At 44.2% G+C, this 18,213-nt stretch overlaps 1 protein-coding gene across 4 annotated transcripts in view; it reads right to left on the bottom strand.

Annotated features, from left to right (window-relative positions):
* The window catches only part of ELMO1 (engulfment and cell motility 1), a 334,285-nt gene that overhangs the window by 162,669 nt on the left and 153,403 nt on the right, over positions 1-18,213 (bottom strand). For all 4 annotated transcript variants that reach the window (XM_082192827.1, XM_082192825.1, XM_082192826.1 and 1 more), the window contains one exon: positions 11,518-11,622. In XM_082192827.1, coding sequence (XP_082048953.1) covers positions 11,518-11,622 — 105 coding nt within the window. The remainder of the gene's footprint in view (positions 1-11,517; positions 11,623-18,213) is intronic.

Here is an 18,213-nt window from a genome sequence, read left to right as displayed (position 1 = left end):
AAAAAGTACAACCCCGCTTTTATTGTACAGTGGTGCCCCGTAAGGCGAATGCCTCGCAAGATGGAAAACTCGCTAGACGAAAGAGTTTTCCGTTTTGGAGGTGCTTCGCAAAATGAATTTCCTATGGGCTTGCTTCGCAAGACGACAATGTCTTGTGAGTTCCTGCTGGTTTTTTTCCCTCCCCCCCTTTTTCTAAGCCGCTAATCCGCTTATCAGCTGATCCGATCAGCAGATAAGCCGCTAAAAGCCACTAATAGTGCTAATAGCGCTTATCCGCTAATCTATCAATGGGCTTGCTTCACAAGACGAAAAAACCGCTAGACGAAGAGAATCACAGAACGGATTCTTTTCGTCTTGCAAGGCACCACTGTAATGCCATGGGAAGCTGGCAGTATGAATAACCAGGAAAAAAATATATATTACCAAGTTTGGCAATAGATATTTAAAGCAATGGCCATATCGGTAATCTGCCATTATATTGGAATGTTTTTCATGCTCTGTTGCAACAAATGATTGACAATGCCAGCAAATATATAGCTTCGAAACACCAGCTGAGTGACACCATCAGCAGAAGCTTATAGCTCTGCTCTTGCTGGACTTTACCTGAGGAACCCTGGATACCTTTGCCTTGGTTTTAAAAAACCTAAACACAGAAAACTAGACTATGGAAAAGACTAGATTTCAATCAAGATTATTTGCTGCCTTCAAGTCCACACCCCCTGTGTTAAAATGGTTTAAGTGAGTTGTTCCTTTGTAGCTGTGCCTGACTATATTTCATCCCTTCATTAAGGCTCACAATTCTGAGCTAGTCCGAGACCTTTCATTCACTGGTGTCAGTGCCTGCAAAACTGCCTTCTGTTTTCCGCTCCATTTTGAAAACACAACTAAAAGCAGGGGGACCAAGGCGATGCCCTCTAGAAGTTGTTCAACTTCCTTCAGCGCCAGCCAACATGGCCAATTGCCGGGAAGATGGAAATTACACTGAAACAACATGTAGAGCGCACCATGTTGGCTACCCTTGATTAAAACAAATATTCTAGGTAGCTGTGTATCTGCACACACCGTCAGTGGACTGTGCCATTCCAAATGATCCACTCCCCTGTTTAATGTCTGCAAGGTGAAGAAAGAAAGAAAGAAAGAAAGAAAGAAAGAAAGAAAGAAAGAAAGAAAGAAAGACTGGTTTTAAATACTGTAGAACAGGTGGATTTAAATAGTGTTATTTTGTGTTTAACCGAAAATGATAGGGAGATCAGTGGTATAAGAACAGTGGTGCTGCTAACTGCTCCCACCAAATCTATTTTTACTTTTGCTATCAGAATCCAGACTATGGTAAGGAACATTAGGAAATAAGCCATTGTACTAGATTTTGCACTTACAGTAGAGTGTTATGACAACGCAGAAAATGCAATATGCCCAGCACAACAGCTCAAGAGAAAACTGAAAAATCCCTGCATGATCAGCTAAAGGGTCTCAGCAAGGAGGATTGTTGAAGACCTCCTCTTGGCACCCTGCATAGCAACTTAGGCCACATTGGGCCAGATCTGTATATGAGCATATGAAGGTGCCTTGTCCTTTATGGATGGCATTGCTTGATCTGGCACACCGGAGCTCCTGGAAGTCAAAACTGCAACAATGATCAGAAGCACCCCAAACAGATAGTTCCTATGTTGCCCTCTGTCAAAATGTGTGCTGGACTACAGTGTGGCTAAATCATTCCATTTACTCGTGTAAATATATTTACTCGTGTAATTGCTGAAAAATTATCAGATTAGATGTGCATGATCTACTCTAGGTGAAGCCGTACATCATATTTTCCATTTTCTTACAAACTTTTAATTGTTCTTCATTATCATTTTTTATATAAAAAGTTATTAAAGGAGCATGGAAATGAATATTCAGCCACATAAAGAAAAAATCATTTATGTTTCTGGTAGTTTCACAGTCTCCACCAGCGAGCTCCCACAGCTTTGTTAATTAAGGCTCCTCATGTTACCAAACATGATTACTTCCAATGTGGCTCTGCTGTTTGAATATTCCTCCATATTAGTTAAGAAACATCACAGAAGACTGTGGGGGAACCACATAAATTGGGTGAGACCGGAGAGAGGACTGGTAGAGAAATATTAAGCAGAGCAAAACAGGCTAAGCTAGGAAAAGCAGTAGGGTTTAGGCACAATTTCCTTTCCACTGCTGAAACTAAATATGCTTATACAACAGTATCAATGCTCTATAGGCAGACTTCAGGCTTGTGGCTCCTACTTTGTTTTTCTCCTAGGAGCCTGAAATCTGGTGGCCTGGTTCAAGAGAAGCAACTTTCAGATTAAATAATTATGACTCCAGGGATTTGTTTTAAGTAACAGAACTGAATAGAGCACATAGTCCTTCCACACAAAAATCCACTCCTGTTACATCTCCCGGCTTTCTTCATTTCAGCCGTATAACTGAGACAGGGCCCCACTTCATTGCTGCCACTGTTAGACAAATGGGAATCGGAAATCCTTGCCAATCTACTGCAAATCACACAGACGCAGTTCACATGCAACCATGGCTACGCAAAAAAGCACGAGTGCACGGACATTCAGAGGAAAAATCACTGCTGCTCCTCTCCTCTCGTGGTCTTCCTACTGCTGCACTTCAAGGAACTAAGCCGTGGACTAGTCATTGCAAACCATTGCTCATGGTTTGCCTTACGCTAGACAAACCATGAGCCGCAGGCAAGATTCATCCTTTACCACTGACTTGCACCTGCCCATTTTTTTCAACACAGCATAATTTTTTTAACTTATCGATTTATTGATTTTTTCCAATATAGATCTTGCCTTTCCCCCGTATGGCAGTCAGTTAATACAAGGGCAATGCAGCCATATTATCCCTTTTTATAATCATTATTTTGTTTTACGTATTTATATATAGAACTTTTCAACCTTCCAAAGCACTTCACAGATTTTATTTTGAATGCAATGTGCCATTAATAAGAATGAATACAGTGAACGAAGAAAACAGCAGAAGCCAAATTAATCAATCTGACAAACGAAACCTAGGCAAAAGCTTAAATGGATTACAAATGACCACATTTGGATCAAAATTACATGTGGAGCTTTTAAGTTTAGAAAAAAAAGTCAAGTTCAGTGACATGGTAGATACAGTGGTCTCTTGGTTTACAACCATAATCTGTTACGGAGGTCCGTTTATAAACCAAAACAGGTTGTATGAACCCAAGGCGTGCTTTCGCCAATGGGGCCTCCCAAAATAATTTGTGCGTAATCCCCAAAAAATGGGTTGTAATCCAAAAAAAGTTTGCAAACTGGGACACACACTTCTGGGTTTGACATGTTTGTAATCCAAAACGTATGTAATCCAAAACATATGCAAACCAAGGTACCATTGTTTGTGTGTTCGGACCCAGAAACCTCCCCCCTAAATAAATTCAAATTTTGGTTTTGGTTTTTGGCAGAATTTAGGCCACAACTTTACTGATTACAGAAAGTGACTGGTTGCATAGGCTCTGGTTTGACTAGCTCCCTGCCAGGCAACGCTGACCCAGGGTTCCAGCAAAGGTCAGCCAAGGGTGAACACCTGGATAAGCAGAAAGCTAGGAACAGGCTAACTCCACCACCCAAATGTCCCCCTGAACTCAGGCATGGGCATAACCCCCGCTTAGGGATTGACCAAACCATCAAGTCCCTGGATTCCTTTAATGGAGTACCCTTCACATAGGGATGGCGAGAGCGTTCCCCCATCCCTATCCCCTGAACCAGAGCCTATCCGCAACCTTACAAGTTGTGATGATTTGCTACGCGGCAGGCGAAACCCAAATGGCAACAGCCAATCAGCCAAGTGGGGAAAATCCCTGCTGTGCCCCTGTCCCAAGGACAGACGACACACGATGGCATAGCAAGGTCAAGTGCACAGCCCTAAAAGTTGGCAGAGGTGGGCGGGTGTTCCGAATGCAGGCACCGAAAGAGGAAGCTGTGGGTCACGTGCGCGGGCATAAATAGGTCCCTCAAAGCGTTTGGACTGCGTTCCATTGGCCAGATTGCACCCAGCTTCAAGGGACCTATCAATCGGGTGTTGTGGCTGTCCAATGTACCCACCCACAACACAGGGTGTCGGTTTTCCAGGTCTCACCGCAATACGTGTCCTCTTTAAGGGAGGACCTGATATATATAATTACAGAGTGTGAAGTCAGTGGACAGAGAGGTCCCCCCCATGTGGCCATGCGATGAAGCTGAAGCGGAAAACTGCGAAGTATTTCTGCACACAGTACATGGTTAAACTAAGGACGGTGCTGTCACAAGATTTTGTGCATCATTCCGAATGACAAGCATTCAGACACATACAGTGTTGCTGCCTCTGACTGCTTTGTGGGGAGAGGCGCTTGTGGAATTGCCTGCCCTGGATGACAACGGGGATGGGTGCTAGACATCTTGGTTGGGGAGGGGGTACCATTTGCTGCTCTGCCTCAGGGCCAAAATATCATTGGCCAGTTCTGCTCTTAAAAAACCAGCAATGAAAAACAAGGAAGGGGAAGTATCTCTGGACTCTAGAGGCTATAAAACCAGGGCTTTTTTCCTGGGGGGACGCAGGGGTACACATCCCCCTCAACATTTTGTGACTCTAAGTTTGGCCTCATTGAGGGACAGTATTTCATATGAGTAGGAAAATGAGAGTACCCCTAAACATTTTTTTTAAGAAAAAAGCACTGTATAAAACAAATAGCAGCAAACACGAAAAGGGACTTCGCGGGAGAAGGACGAGAGGAAGAACAGATGAAGAGGAGCCAGAGAGAAAATACAATCGCACAACAGATTGGGAACATAACAGCCTCTTAAGCAATGTTCTGAATGTGATGCATTAGGAGGAGTAACTTAATAGAAAGTAATTAGCAAAGAGTAATTTTCTTTCCTACTTTTGTGGGAAGTAAAAGAATCACAGCCTTAGCCTTTCCCCAAAGGTAACTGTGTTCCTACCCGCATATTTCTGAATAAGCATCACGTTAAAATTTTACTTCAGAAACGATCACACAAAATATCTAACAACTCATTTTTGAAGAAGATAACATGAGTGGGCAGAAGGCTTTTTCTGGAGCCTCCGGAAGGATGTGTAGGCTGCCTTCTATACAACAAATGCACAGGTTATGAAAAAGGCAGCTCCCAAGCCGACTGACTCAACCTAATTACATCTTGAATGGTCTACAGAGAATGGTTGCATTTGTCTGCACCTTTGCTGCTTCTGAAACAAACCTCCTCCTCCATCAAGATTTCTGATGTCTTAAAAAGGCAAGTAGTAACTGATTTAAACTGCCTGTCGAAAAGTGAGAATCCAAATTGTGCAAATGCTTCATCACTCGGTGGCTACAAGTGATCAAGGCCGGGATTGGGGTTTTTGGGTTTTTTTTAAGAATTTGATCTTTCTAATGTTCTTCAGAAATTTGGTGAATTTGTTTCAAAGACTATAGAACATACTGCCATGTTGCGCATACATAGTAAATGTTTGCAATTCTCTCTTTCAAATAATGCATTTCCAAAAGCCAACGTCTATGAATGATTGGTCAAACCACCAGGATTATGTGCAAAAGCCAACAGGGACTTCCGAAGTCCAAGGCATGACACTCAGGCTTGCTAGAATCTTTTCAGAGGTTAGATAGATAGATAGATAGATAGATAGATAGATAGATAGATAGATAAACTTTATTCGCATTAGCCAACGGCCATAGCAACATAAAACAAGCAATATATACAATTAAAAATACAACAGTGGGTAAAAGGGGCAATCAAATAAACAAGATTATCATTCAGATAGTGGCCCCTAATCTCACTGCACCCTCGATAAACCTAGCAACCTTTGCTGTTGTCTGATCATTTTGTCTTCAGAGGTTGCAAGGAGAGCAATTTTGAAAGAACAGCTTTCGCAACACAAAACACCAGCAAGTTTGCCAGACTCTGGCTGAATCCACACCGATCATTTTGTCTGGAATTGACACTGTTCATCCATCCAATTATTAGAAATAATCCTGTGAATCTCCTTCCAGTTCCTCTATGTCCCCTCTCATCTCCACTTGAACACAGGACTGAATTTGATCAGTATGCAAAAGAGAAAAAGAGAACAGAACACGCTAGAACAGGGGTGGTTGAATCGTGAACCCACAAACCAGTTCGCGCTCACAGCAAGGCTGCATCTGGCCCTTTCAGTCCCCTCCTACAGCTTTACAGCACAGAGAGAAAATGGCAGTGGCGTAGCATGGGTTGTCAGCACCCGGGGCAAGGCAAGTAATTTGCGCCCCCTAACCCATGGATTTGCGCCCCCTAACCCTAACCCCCAGATGTTGCACCCGGTGCGGCCGGCCCCCCCTGCACCCCCCACGCTACGCCACTGGAAAATGGCTCTGATGCTCTGCAAAGTGTGTCTGCAGCTCCTGCCTCTGTAAGAAGACCAAAGCAGGGGGGAAATTAACAGCAGGCTTGTGTTTTCCGCAAATACTGTAGTACCTCGGGTTACATACGCTTCAGGTTTCAGACTCCACTAACCCAGAAATAGTACCTAGGGGTTAAGAACTCTGCTTCAGGATGAGAACAGAAATGGTGCTTTAGCAGTGTGGTGGCAGCGGGAGGCCCCATTAGCTAAAGTGGTGCTTCAGGTTAAGAACAGTTTCAGGTCAAGAACGGACCTCCGGAATGAATTAAGTCCTTAACCCGAGGTACCACTGTATGCAAAAAGAAGTCCATGTATTTGCAGCTGCATGCATGCAGTATTTCTGATGCAACTGCATAAAGTTTGAGTCTCTAAATAGCTGCAAATGGTGCTTGCAGTTCAGCTGTGCATTGACCTTATTTGCATTCTGCTGGGAATACCAATTTCTTTTCGCCATTTGCACAGTTAAGATAAGGAGTCTGTACACTTTTTCTTTTAACTTTGTGGAAAAAAGAAAATGAAGAGTGCTCTTGAGAGACTGATAGTACACATATGTCTGTTTCCATGGAAAATAGTTCTTTCTTTGTATGTTTTCAAAGGGTGTGTGGTTGTGTGTGGGTTCCATCCAGTACAAAAATGCACTGCCCCTTCCCCCACAGCAGCTTTCCACACGACTATTGGAGCCCTCAGCCCCAAAGGTTCCTTACCATTACCCTAGAACAGGGGTTGGCAAAATTCTTAAGCCGTGGGCCGGTCCACTATCCCTTGTTAGAATTCCTGCTCCGTGATTGCAGTCATGGGATTTTTATCTATCACATGACAGTATATGTTTTGACTCCACAGAGTGGGAAGTGACGGAAACAGGATGTTTGTGTTACTGTGTTCCGTGAAGTGGGACTATTGTCCTTTGTTCTTTTTCTCTTTGCTGTCTGATGCTAGAGAGAGAGGTAGCCATGTTACAGTGCTCCATGTGTGTTTATATGTAAATAAAGTCGATTAGCCAAAATGCTGAGTTGCTGAGGTCTGTCACGCATGAGGTACAAACTCTGCGGATCCCTAAGTGTGCCGGTGTCGGTTGGCATCGGTCGCTGTGATGTTTGGGCAGAAGAAAGCTTTTGAAGCTCCCGAACAAATGACCGGGAGGGAGGGAACATGCCAGCTGGGTATGTGTCTCTGCCAGGGTCCTACTCGAGAGTAGGCTGAACTCCTGACATCCTCAGATCTTGTGGCAGGCCGGAGAAGCAGCACCATAGAGGGGGGAGCTGGAAGAAGAGGAGAGGGCAAGTAGTCCTCCTCCCCACCCCCCAGCCCTTCCCTTCCCTGGGGCTGCTGCCACAACCGCCACCACCACCGCTGCTGCTTCTTGTGGCTAGGCAGAACAAACTCGTCCGCTCCGCTCTCTGGCCTACAGGAGCAGCAGGGAGGCAGTGGCGGCGGGAAGATGAGAGGTGTAAAAGGGTGGCTCCGGAGAAGGGCTGCTTAAAATGGCGCTCAGCCAGCTCAGCCCAGTCCCCTTCCTCCTCTAGGCAGGGCGGGGGAAAGCCAGGAGGAGGGAGGGAGGGAGGAGGTGGCGCTGCAGTGCGTGTTTGGGGGGGAAGGGAATGGCGGGGGGGAATGGCGCAGCCCAAACCATCAGAATCCCCACGTCGACCCACCGACAGTCCGCGGGCCAGATCCTGAAGGCTATTGGGCCTGATCCAGCCTGTGGGCCTTAGTTTGCCGACCCCTGCCATAGAACAATGAAAGCAGAACTGTAACTTCATAAATTCCAATTGTGCTGGCACTCACACAACAGGAAATAAAACAATCTTTGTTTTCAGGGGGGGAAACAGCAAGGGAAACAGCTCATCCATTTGCTTTCAGACTCAAAGCAATACACATGAAATGATAAACGATAGAAGAACTATTTTTAAAAAGCATTTATCTCCTTTAAAACAGTCTATGGGATTTATATAACAACTATGAATCTTTCAGCTGCCATCAACTAGAGCATTAAGTGCCAATTACTTCCTATATCTTTCACTGTAAATAACTGGGACAATTTTAGCAATAACAACCTCCAAAAAGGCAAAGTTAATGGGAGATAAAAATCCATAGGTGATGGTGGTTATAAACTGGACAAAGAATTCAAATAATAAATAGCAGTTTTACGTGAGCTAATGAAAGAAGTGTCTACAACATGTGGCTAGTAATTATGCTCTTTTCATATAATTAGAAAATGGTAAGACAATGCGAAGAAAAACCCATTAGTCCAGTAAAGGACGGAACAATTGAAACAGCCTTTATGAGCTGCTCAATATATAATTAACTGTTCTTGAGTACATTCATTTTAAAGAACAACAGAGGAGACTATGGTTCTTTTGGGGATATACCGTATTTCCCCCTCTATAAAACGCAGATTTTTTTTCTCCTAAAAAGTAAGGGGAAATGTCTGTGCGTGTTATTGAGCGAATGTGTGGTCCCTGGAGCTGAGAGGTGCGAGTGAAGGCAAAAATCAGGCAAATATCAATCGTCCGGAGAAGGGAAGCCTTGAAAAGAGGAAGCTGCTGCTTTCCTGCATTCTGCCTCAGGGTCTTACTGCCCACCCGCTTGTGTTTGTTACTGTGTTTGCTCAAACGCAGGGGTCTGCAACCTTTAAAACAAAAAGAGCCACTTGGACCCGTTTCCGAAGAAAAAAAACTGGGAGCCACAAAACCATTGCGACATTTAAAGCAAATATATCTCCGGAGCCGCGATCTGACAGCGGGCGGAAAGGTGACGCCGGGACGGTGCGTGACTAACGCACACACCGCCCCCATGCGACGTCACAGCCAGTACAGCGCCCGCCACAGTGGGGAGTGTCGGGGCGCACAATGTGCCTCCTCCCCTCGCTAGTATCCGCCCCGGAGCTGCGGCAAAGGTGTAAAAGAGCCACATGCGGCTCCGGAGCCGCGGGTTGCAGACCCCTGCTCAAACGGAACAAAGAGCAGAGAAAACCCCTCCCCTCCAGGCAAGCAAAGGGGAAAGCAGAGCGCCCTTCCTTCTAATTCCTCTCGTGCTCCGGTGGTGCAACATGCAGGTGGGGGGGGGGAGAGAGAGCTGGCTGGCTTGGGTGGGTGCGTGGGGGGAACTTTTGCCTTCCTTTCCTCCCTCCGGTAAAATCCCTCCTGCATTCTTAGCCAGCTGCTTCTCCGCACACCCCTCTCGGTGCTCCTTGTCCCTTCTATGTTTTTCCTTCCCTCCCCACTTAAAACGTGGTTACAAAGCACGGATCCACATGGATCCTCAGGATCTTTGCATAGGGTCACCCCAAATTCACCATCAGATCACATAGCAATGATCTGATGCAAAAACAGGGCTGCAATGGTGCAAAAACGTGGTTACAAAGCACGGATCCACATGGATCCTCAGGGTCTTTGCATAGGGTCACCCCAAATTCACCATCAGATCACATAGCAATGATCTGATGCAAAAACAGGGCTGCAATGGTGCAAAAACGTGGTTACAAAGCATGGATCCACATGGATCCTCAGGATCTTTGCATAGGGTCACCCCAAATTCAACATCAAATCACATAGCATATCCATGGCTACAGCCTGCACCAAAAAAATCACACACCCACTGTTGCCTGGAGCTGCAATGGTGCAAAAATGTGGTTACAAAGCATGGATCCACATGGATCCTCAGGATCTTTGCATAGGGTCACCCCAAATTCAACGTCAGATCACATAGCATATCCATGGCTACAGCCTGCACCAAAAAAATCACACACCCACTGTTGCCTGGAGCTGCAATGGTGCAAAAATCTGGTTACAAAGCATGGATCCACATGGATCCTCAGGATCTTTGCATTGGGCTCTCCCAAACTCACCGTCAAATCACATGTCTGTGGCCACAGCATGAAGCACAAAAATGATACATCCACTGTTTCATTCAGAATTTCCCCCCCTTGTTTTCCTCCTCTAAAAACTATGTGCGTGTTATGGTCAGGTGTGTGTTATCGAGCGAAAAATACAGTATATATATAGATAGATAGATAGATAGATAGATGTATAGATATAGATATATATATTCATTGTTGTAGCTATCTTTAAAATGACTTTCTAATGTACAAACTCCTATATATACTTATCAGGAATTCAATTGAATTCAGTGGAACTGATTTCTGAGTAGACATACATAGGATTGCACTGTCCAGACCTTATTTTATGATGGATTCAATCTTCACTATGCTCCATTCAACCACTGTCTGCTTTAATGGCTATGGTAAATTGGGGGTGAGAAGTCTTTGAAAGACCAAATCTAAAAAGCCACTGTCCCTGACTGTCTTTTAACCTGGTGACATTTTATTAAGGAGTCTCTGTATTAGATGTCTTTAAAGTGCCCTTTACAGAACTCTGAGGCTTTGTTTTTATGCCTGTTTGAATAAAAGTTGTAGATTAACTGATGTAACTTAAAGTTCATTTTTTAACCACAACGTTTTATACTTGTAATTTTTATATATACTTAAAATTGTGTTTTTTTAGCTTTTCTAATGCCTAAGGCTATTTCTCAATTTCCAGTGACTTAAGATAGCCAAGATTTTGGAATATTGTATGTACTCTGCCCTTCAGAACTTCTCCACTCCTCTGCTTCCATGTAGGTTAGGAAAGTTTATGAAACTTACTCAGGCACACACTTCTAAAATGTCAGAAAGAAAATGCAAAAGAAACAAAATATAATTCACTGCTACCTTTCAAATAAGTTGTGTGGGCAAGAAGTGGGAAGGAAAAGAGAGAAGTAAAGTAGGAGAATGAATCAGCCTTCCTTTATCCCACATGTCTAAGTGAAATCAATCATAACAGATTCCTTCCTCTTGGGAGTCAAAACATGCAAAAGAGGTTTTTAGGTCTTCAAGTCATCTATCAAGGATGGCATTTATATCAGTTTGAAAATAAATTTGGGGGTCACTGCTCAGCATTTGTCAGAGCTTACACAGAAAAATCATAGCTTGCTTTGCCCTCTTGGCAAATTAATTTGAGCAATTAATTGCTATTTGCAATGTCGTGAGCCCATCTGCTTTCCTAGAATGATGGACAAAAAAAGAAAGGAAGATAAAAATACCCTGCAACAAAAACGAGCTCTTACCCGGATATAAGCATCCTGTTGATGTTTGGCAAAGTACAGCATGTTGTCGAGAGCCAGCATTCCTGGAGGAGTCTGCGTAAAATCCATCGCTGGGTTCACATGATTCTGTGAAAAGGCAGAAAGTGTTAGCATTAGATATGTAAGCACATGAATAATTGGACTAACTGCCTTGCAGGTCAAACAAAACACAAGCAAGCAATACAAAATACAAAAACTTTCCTGAAGTTGCTTGAGTTTAGCTCCCAACATTCTCCTGTCTGAAAGACTGCCTTCTCCAATATTATCTTGATGATGCTTTGAGATTACCTAGAGACAGGGGTGTTCAGATATGCAAGTACTCCTGCCTGAATGGCTGTGAGCAAAATCGAGGCATGTACAGCCCACCATCAGCAGGCCACTTGCCTCAGCTGTGCTCGCCCACCTGCCACTATAATAAATAATAATAATAATAATAATAATAATGATAATAATAATTTTTTATTTATACCCCACCCATCTGGCTGGGTTTCCCCAGCCACTCTGGGCGGCTTCCAACAGAATATTAAAATACAATGGTCTATTAAAGATTAAAAGCTTCCCTAAACAGGGCTGCCTTCAGATGTCTTCTAAAAGTCTGGTAGTTGTTTTCCTCTTTGACATCTGATGGGAGGGCATTCCACAGGGTGGGTGCCACTACCGAGAAGGCCCTCTGCCTGGTTCCCTGTAACTTGGCTTCTCACAGCGAGGGAACCGCCAGAAGGCCCTCGGCGCTGGACCTCAGTGTCCGGGCAGAACGATGGGGGTGGAGACGCTCCTTCAGGTATACTGGACCGAGGCTGTTTAGGGCTTTAAAGGTCAGCACCAACACTTTGAATTGTGCTCGGAAACGTACCGGGAGCCAGTGTAGGTCTTTCTGCCTTTCTGCCTGCTCTCTTTCCCCCAAGGATGAAAAAGACTCACCTTGGGGAAGGGAGAATGGATAGCAGAGAGGAAGGATCCAGCACTGGGAGGGGAGGCCCATGGGACAAGATGCTTGGAGGCAACAGGTCTTATAATAAAGCTCTACCCCCTCTCTGGGAGAGGACACACTCAGAACATCATTTCCTACCAGCCAGGAGGGCCATTCATACTCTCTCCTCCCCAACTGGAGTATTATTTTGTCCTAGGGGGTAGCAGAATGAAGTGGACTGGCGCTGCACCCTTCAAGCAGCAAGCTGAACATGCAAACAACACCTCATTGTTTTTTCAAGGATTCAGCTTCAATGCTCAAAGGAGACCATGTACTTTGGGGGCGAGGACAAGGCTTCTTGCAAATTTGAAAAGTTGGCTTTTCCAGGTGACATGAGGAATTTCTGGCAAATTAATGGTGCCATTTCAGGGTGGCAAAGAGCAGATTTCCCCCCTGCACTTCAGGCAACGCATGATTCTTTATCACGAGCACTTCCATCTGTGTCCTAAACACTGAGACAACATTATTATAAACAGTATCATGGTCCTAGGCATTATGCATGCATGCTAAAGGCTCGAACCCTTCACTTTTAAAGGTAAGGTTGCTCCCATTAAGTTGCCCTTAATGGGTTTGTTGTGCGTAATGTGTAACATGCAACCAGGGTTTTTTTCCTAGCAGGAACTCGCCAGAACTCTGTTCCAGCACCTCTCAGGTGGGTGCCATTGCCATTCTAAGAGAATGAGGGAGGTGTTCATGGTGACCTCTTTTTCTTGAACAATAGCACTGCATGCAACTAAAACAAATGCTTAGTACACACAGTTGATCTTGCAATTGCTTATTCTTCTATACAGTATCCAGAAATGGGCTTTTGAACATTGCTGTGATCTTCCTCCACCCTAAGCCCAAATAGTTCTCCCAGATCCTCTGAAATCCCACTGGCTATATGGATCTATAACATCAGAACACACTTCCTGCACGGTAAGCACTCAGCACAATTGAGATCGGAAAGTGGATGGTTTTGGTGAAATGGGTTAAAATTTGAAATATTAATCCAAGTGGATCTCAATGAAAAGGTTCACTCACAATCAGTATATGGTTTCCTAGTTTGTGTGTTAAAATGGTGCATCGTTCAAAGCAGCAGATTTCAATGGCTGTTATAAATAGCACAGTCGGTTACTGCTACTAGAGTAGAAACCCTGGGGTACTGATCCATCTGAACCTCTTATCTTTCCTGACGCATGCTCCTGTCAAGGGCTGGTTTGGGGCTTCTTTGTCTCCGCTTCTGCATTCTAATGTGCAGAGATTTCCTTCGCTTTTTGATTTCATTGCATAAGACCCAGATGGGAGAGAGTGTTCCGAGAAAAACCTTTGTAAGGAGTGAAGTGACTCTGCAACAATGGCAGAGCTTTCTTATGCTACCTATTCATTCCCTGGCAAGTCTGGTCCACTTTATTCCTACTGGGGAAATTTGTAAAGGGCATTTTAAAGAGCACCTGTCCAAGTTCCAAGGCTAATAGAGAAGTAAGATGCTAATTTAATTCAGTGCTATGAAATCTCTTGTCAGTAAGTGAATGACAGCTATATTTAAATCTGTCAACAGTGTGCATTTGGATCAGAGTACAAATCTTGTTAAGTTATAAAATATAAAAATGAAGTGCTTCACAGATGGAACAAGCATCAGTTGGTTTCCTGTTCTTACGCAAGGACAGTTGACCCCCAACACATAATATGGCTTTTAACACCAATGAATCTTTCCATGCTCATTACGCCATGTGTGTTTGTGTCAGTCAGAAGGAGGCAACTATGGGGCTTTCTCCAGATGAGGTGGGGTTCCAGAAGTCTCATACTAATGTGTAGTACCTCCAGCCTACCAATTTCTATGCCCCCAAACCTTTGGGGTGAAATTAGCAGTAGGCAAATCACATTTGGGTAGATAACCAAGAGCTCCGCTTTACAACTCAAAACTATTCCAAGAGCTAAAAAGTAGGACGCTTATTCAACATAAGGGGAAAGCCGGGGTGGGGCAGAGAAAGATGAAAGATGAGCAATAAACAAATACAGTTATTTTATTTAATGGAACTTAATTGTAAAAACCTCTAAGAGGGCTACATAAAAATAGAGAGAGATGACTAATAACCAGAAATTATCGAGTCCATTAGAATACCTACTGAACTATAATATTTGGACTCAAGCTGACAGTAGGTTGGTAAATCAAAGGGCAGAATTACACCTTACATGAAATGTGCAGCAGCTACAGCCACCAGCACCTGGGTGTAACTGTCTAGAGCAGGGATGTCCAACAGGTTGATCGTGATCTACTGGTCAATCCCTGCGAGGTTTTGGTTGATCGCTGGCCCCCTTCTGGCCCCGGCCCCTCTCTCCATTGTTGGAGAATGGAAGACAGAGTTTACAAACTGAGGCTGTTTCCCCCCCCAGCAATCCTTCAGTGAGTTGCTGTTTCTCTTCCTGAACCCTCTAAAAATGGGGCTTTCCCCCTCCCTAAAAAGCTCAACAACTTTGACCTGAACCCCTAAAAAATGGGAGTAGATCACAGTCTCTTGGAAGTTGGCCACCCCTGGTCTAGAGCAATTAACCTGTGTCCTAACATCACGACATAATGAAATTCCCAGCTCCCTTGGCTAGCAGCAGTTAGGGATATTTGGTGGGAGCAGAGAAATGTCCTATACCACGATGTCGGAACATAGACACGTTGACCTAGCTGCCTCATGCGAGAGAGGAAAGCATCAGAGCACTCAAATATTCTATATCACTTTACTCAAACATCCGCTGCTGTTTGAAACTGCTACTTCCTCCCCAATGTCCCTCCACCTCTGCTTTATTCAAACTGTCATTGATTAAAATGACCATGTTTTACGCTCAGTAGTCATCCATACCTACTTTACTCAAACCTCTCCCATTGTTTTAAACCACCATTCTGCCGGCCCCTGGCTCAGTGTCCCTCCCTTCTCTCCCCCATGCCAAGGTCCCTGTTGTTGTGCAACCTGCCTTCTCTTTTGCTCCTCCTGCCCTGCCCTGACTTCATGCAAATCCAGGATTGTGATGCAGCACTATAAATCTTCCACTGTAGGCAGCGTGATGACAACCTTCCATTTTTATGTATAGAGGAATAGAATTTATTTGTAGACGACTGTATCATGCAATATCAGGGTGGTTTACAATGTTACAACATAGAATAAAAATAAGATAAACATTAAGGTAACCAGCGAATCAAGACAAAAATTAAACAGCTGCCTGCCAGCATAAACAGGTTCTTGACTTCAAGAACTGCCTTGAAGTGAGGATATCTGTTTAATCTCAGCTGGGAGAGTGTTCCACAGCTTGGGACTGAAAATATTAAATACCCAACTTCAACCATCTGCAACGTGGGGAACAGTTAACAGTGCTCCACAGAATTTTGTCAGTCATTTTGTCAGAATTTTAACTGAAATTCTAGCTGTCTTATATTCAACTGCTGCTGTTTTTATGCTTTGCTGGCAGCTTTTTTAATATACATATTTTTATTGTTTCTTTGCTGCTTTAGCTTAACTATTGATGGTGTAATATATTTACCATCTAGAAAACAACTGAGATTTCTAGTTTTAATAGGGTTGATGGATTTTATATGATATAATGAGCCATCTTTGGAAGGCAGCCTATAAATATTGAGATGAATAAACAGTTGTGTTGAAATCCTGCACCTAGTTATGTTAATTAATTCCCTCCGAAATCAACGGGAGTCTAGTGAGCATGTAGATGGGCACACAACTGCGGATCTTGATTTCTATGTCTAAAGAAGCCAAGATCTATTTATGCATTTCATAGTCAACTATATTTCACTGCCATCTTTCTGTATGTGAAAAACACATAGCAACTGGAGCTACATTAAGATTGAAAAAACCCTCTGTGAACTTTTAGACAGCTTAAGTGAACACTGTGCTGCCTAAGATGCCATCACTTTGATGAAATGTAAATCCAAAACTGTGATTACTTGTGGTCATTAAGCAGCTCATGGCATGTTTTTGGCAGATTAGAGCTTCCCTGGACAGATTCCAGTTTGGGAAATTACATTCCACCTACCTAATATTCTCTTGTAGTCACAGCTGGAGAAGGCAGCCTTCATTTCCTCTCCTAAGCTACTTTATATCATTACCATCTGCTTTGCAAAGGCACCAAAGAAGTTGCTGTTTCTCATTGGCAACACACAATAGTGCAATACTCAGACTGTTTTCCAACTATGTGCAGCTACTATGAAACATTGTTGTGTGCCAATCATGTGCTAGGTACTGTACTTCATTCAAAAGGAGCCAGGGAAAATATCAGAGTAAGAAACATGTACAGCATTAGACAAATCTCTGTTGTATGCTGTACTATGCTGTAAAGTTATCGGTGTTCCAATATGCTTGATGTGTAGATCCTAATTCTCATTAAAAGAAACCCCTAAAAACTAAAGCATTACATGAAATATACATAAGACATTGGACTTTGATTTCCTCGCCAATTTTTAATTATGTTTTTGAATGCCTTTTGGACAGTTGTTCAGCTGTTGTTGGACTGCAACTCCCATCACTACTGATCACTGGCCACGCTTGCTGGAACAGATGGGAGTTGGAGACCAACAATATCTGGACAGCAACACTTTGATTAGTGCTACAAATTAAGGCTTCTAGCAGGAAGGTAAACGGTGTTTCCATGCGCTCTGGCTTCCGTCACAGTTTTCCGTTGCGCCAGAAGTGGTTTAGTCATGCTGGCCACATGACCCAGAAAGCTATCTGTGAACAAACGCCAGCTCCCTTGGCCTGAAAAGCGAGATGAGTGCTGTACCCCATAGTCTCCTTTGACTGGACTTAACCGCCCAGGGGTAATTTACCTTTATCTTTTTTATCTAGTTCAGGGGTAGTCAACCTTTTTATACCTACAACCCACTAATGCATCTTTCCTGATGGTAAAATTTCCTTACCGCCCACCAGTGGCGTAGCGTGGGTTGTCAGCACCCAGGGCAAGGCAAGTAATTTGCACCCCCTAACCCGTGGATTTGCACCCCCTAACCAGTGGATTTGCGCCCCCTAACCCTAACCCCAGATGTTGCGCCCAGTGCGGCCGGCCCCCCCTGCACCCCCCACGCTACGCCACTGCCGCCCACCAGTGCTCGATGGAAGGAGAATTCAGCTTGTGCCACATAACCCCCCTACCACCCACCCAGAATCCTGAAATGCCCACTAGTGGCCAGGAGGAACCAGATTGACAACCCCGATCTAGTTAGTGGTCCAAATTTTGTTACGAAGAGAAGTAAAGATTTTGCAGGAAAGGGAACGCATTGGATATTTTCGTTCATGCTGATTATGATTTTTGGAATGGGAGCACTTTCTGACCTGGTACCCTTTTTCCTTTTGTATTCATGCAGCTGCTAAAAAAGGTAAAGGTACCCCTGCCCGTACGGGCCAGTCTTGCCAGACTCTGGGGTTTGTGCGCTCATCTCACTCTAGAGGCCGGGAGCCAGCGCTGTCCGAAGACACTTCCGGGTCATGTGGCCAGCGTGACAAGCTGCATCTGGCGAGCCAGCGCAACACACGGAACGCCGTTTATCTTCCCGCTAGTAAGCAGTCCCTATTTATCTACTTGCACCCGGAGGTGCTTTCGAACTGCTAGGTTGGCAGGCGCTGGGACCGAACGGCGGGAGCGCACCCTGCTGCGGGGATTCGAATCGCCGACCATGCGATCGGCAAGTCCTAGGCGCTGAGGTTTTACCCACAGTGCCACCCGCGTCCCAC

The sequence above is a fragment of the Podarcis vaucheri genome (genome assembly GCF_965113315.1).
Source record: "Podarcis vaucheri genome assembly, chromosome: 12".
NCBI classification, from domain to species: Eukaryota; Metazoa; Chordata; class Lepidosauria; order Squamata; family Lacertidae; genus Podarcis; species Podarcis vaucheri.
This window is presented reverse-complemented; position numbering and strand designations above follow the sequence as displayed.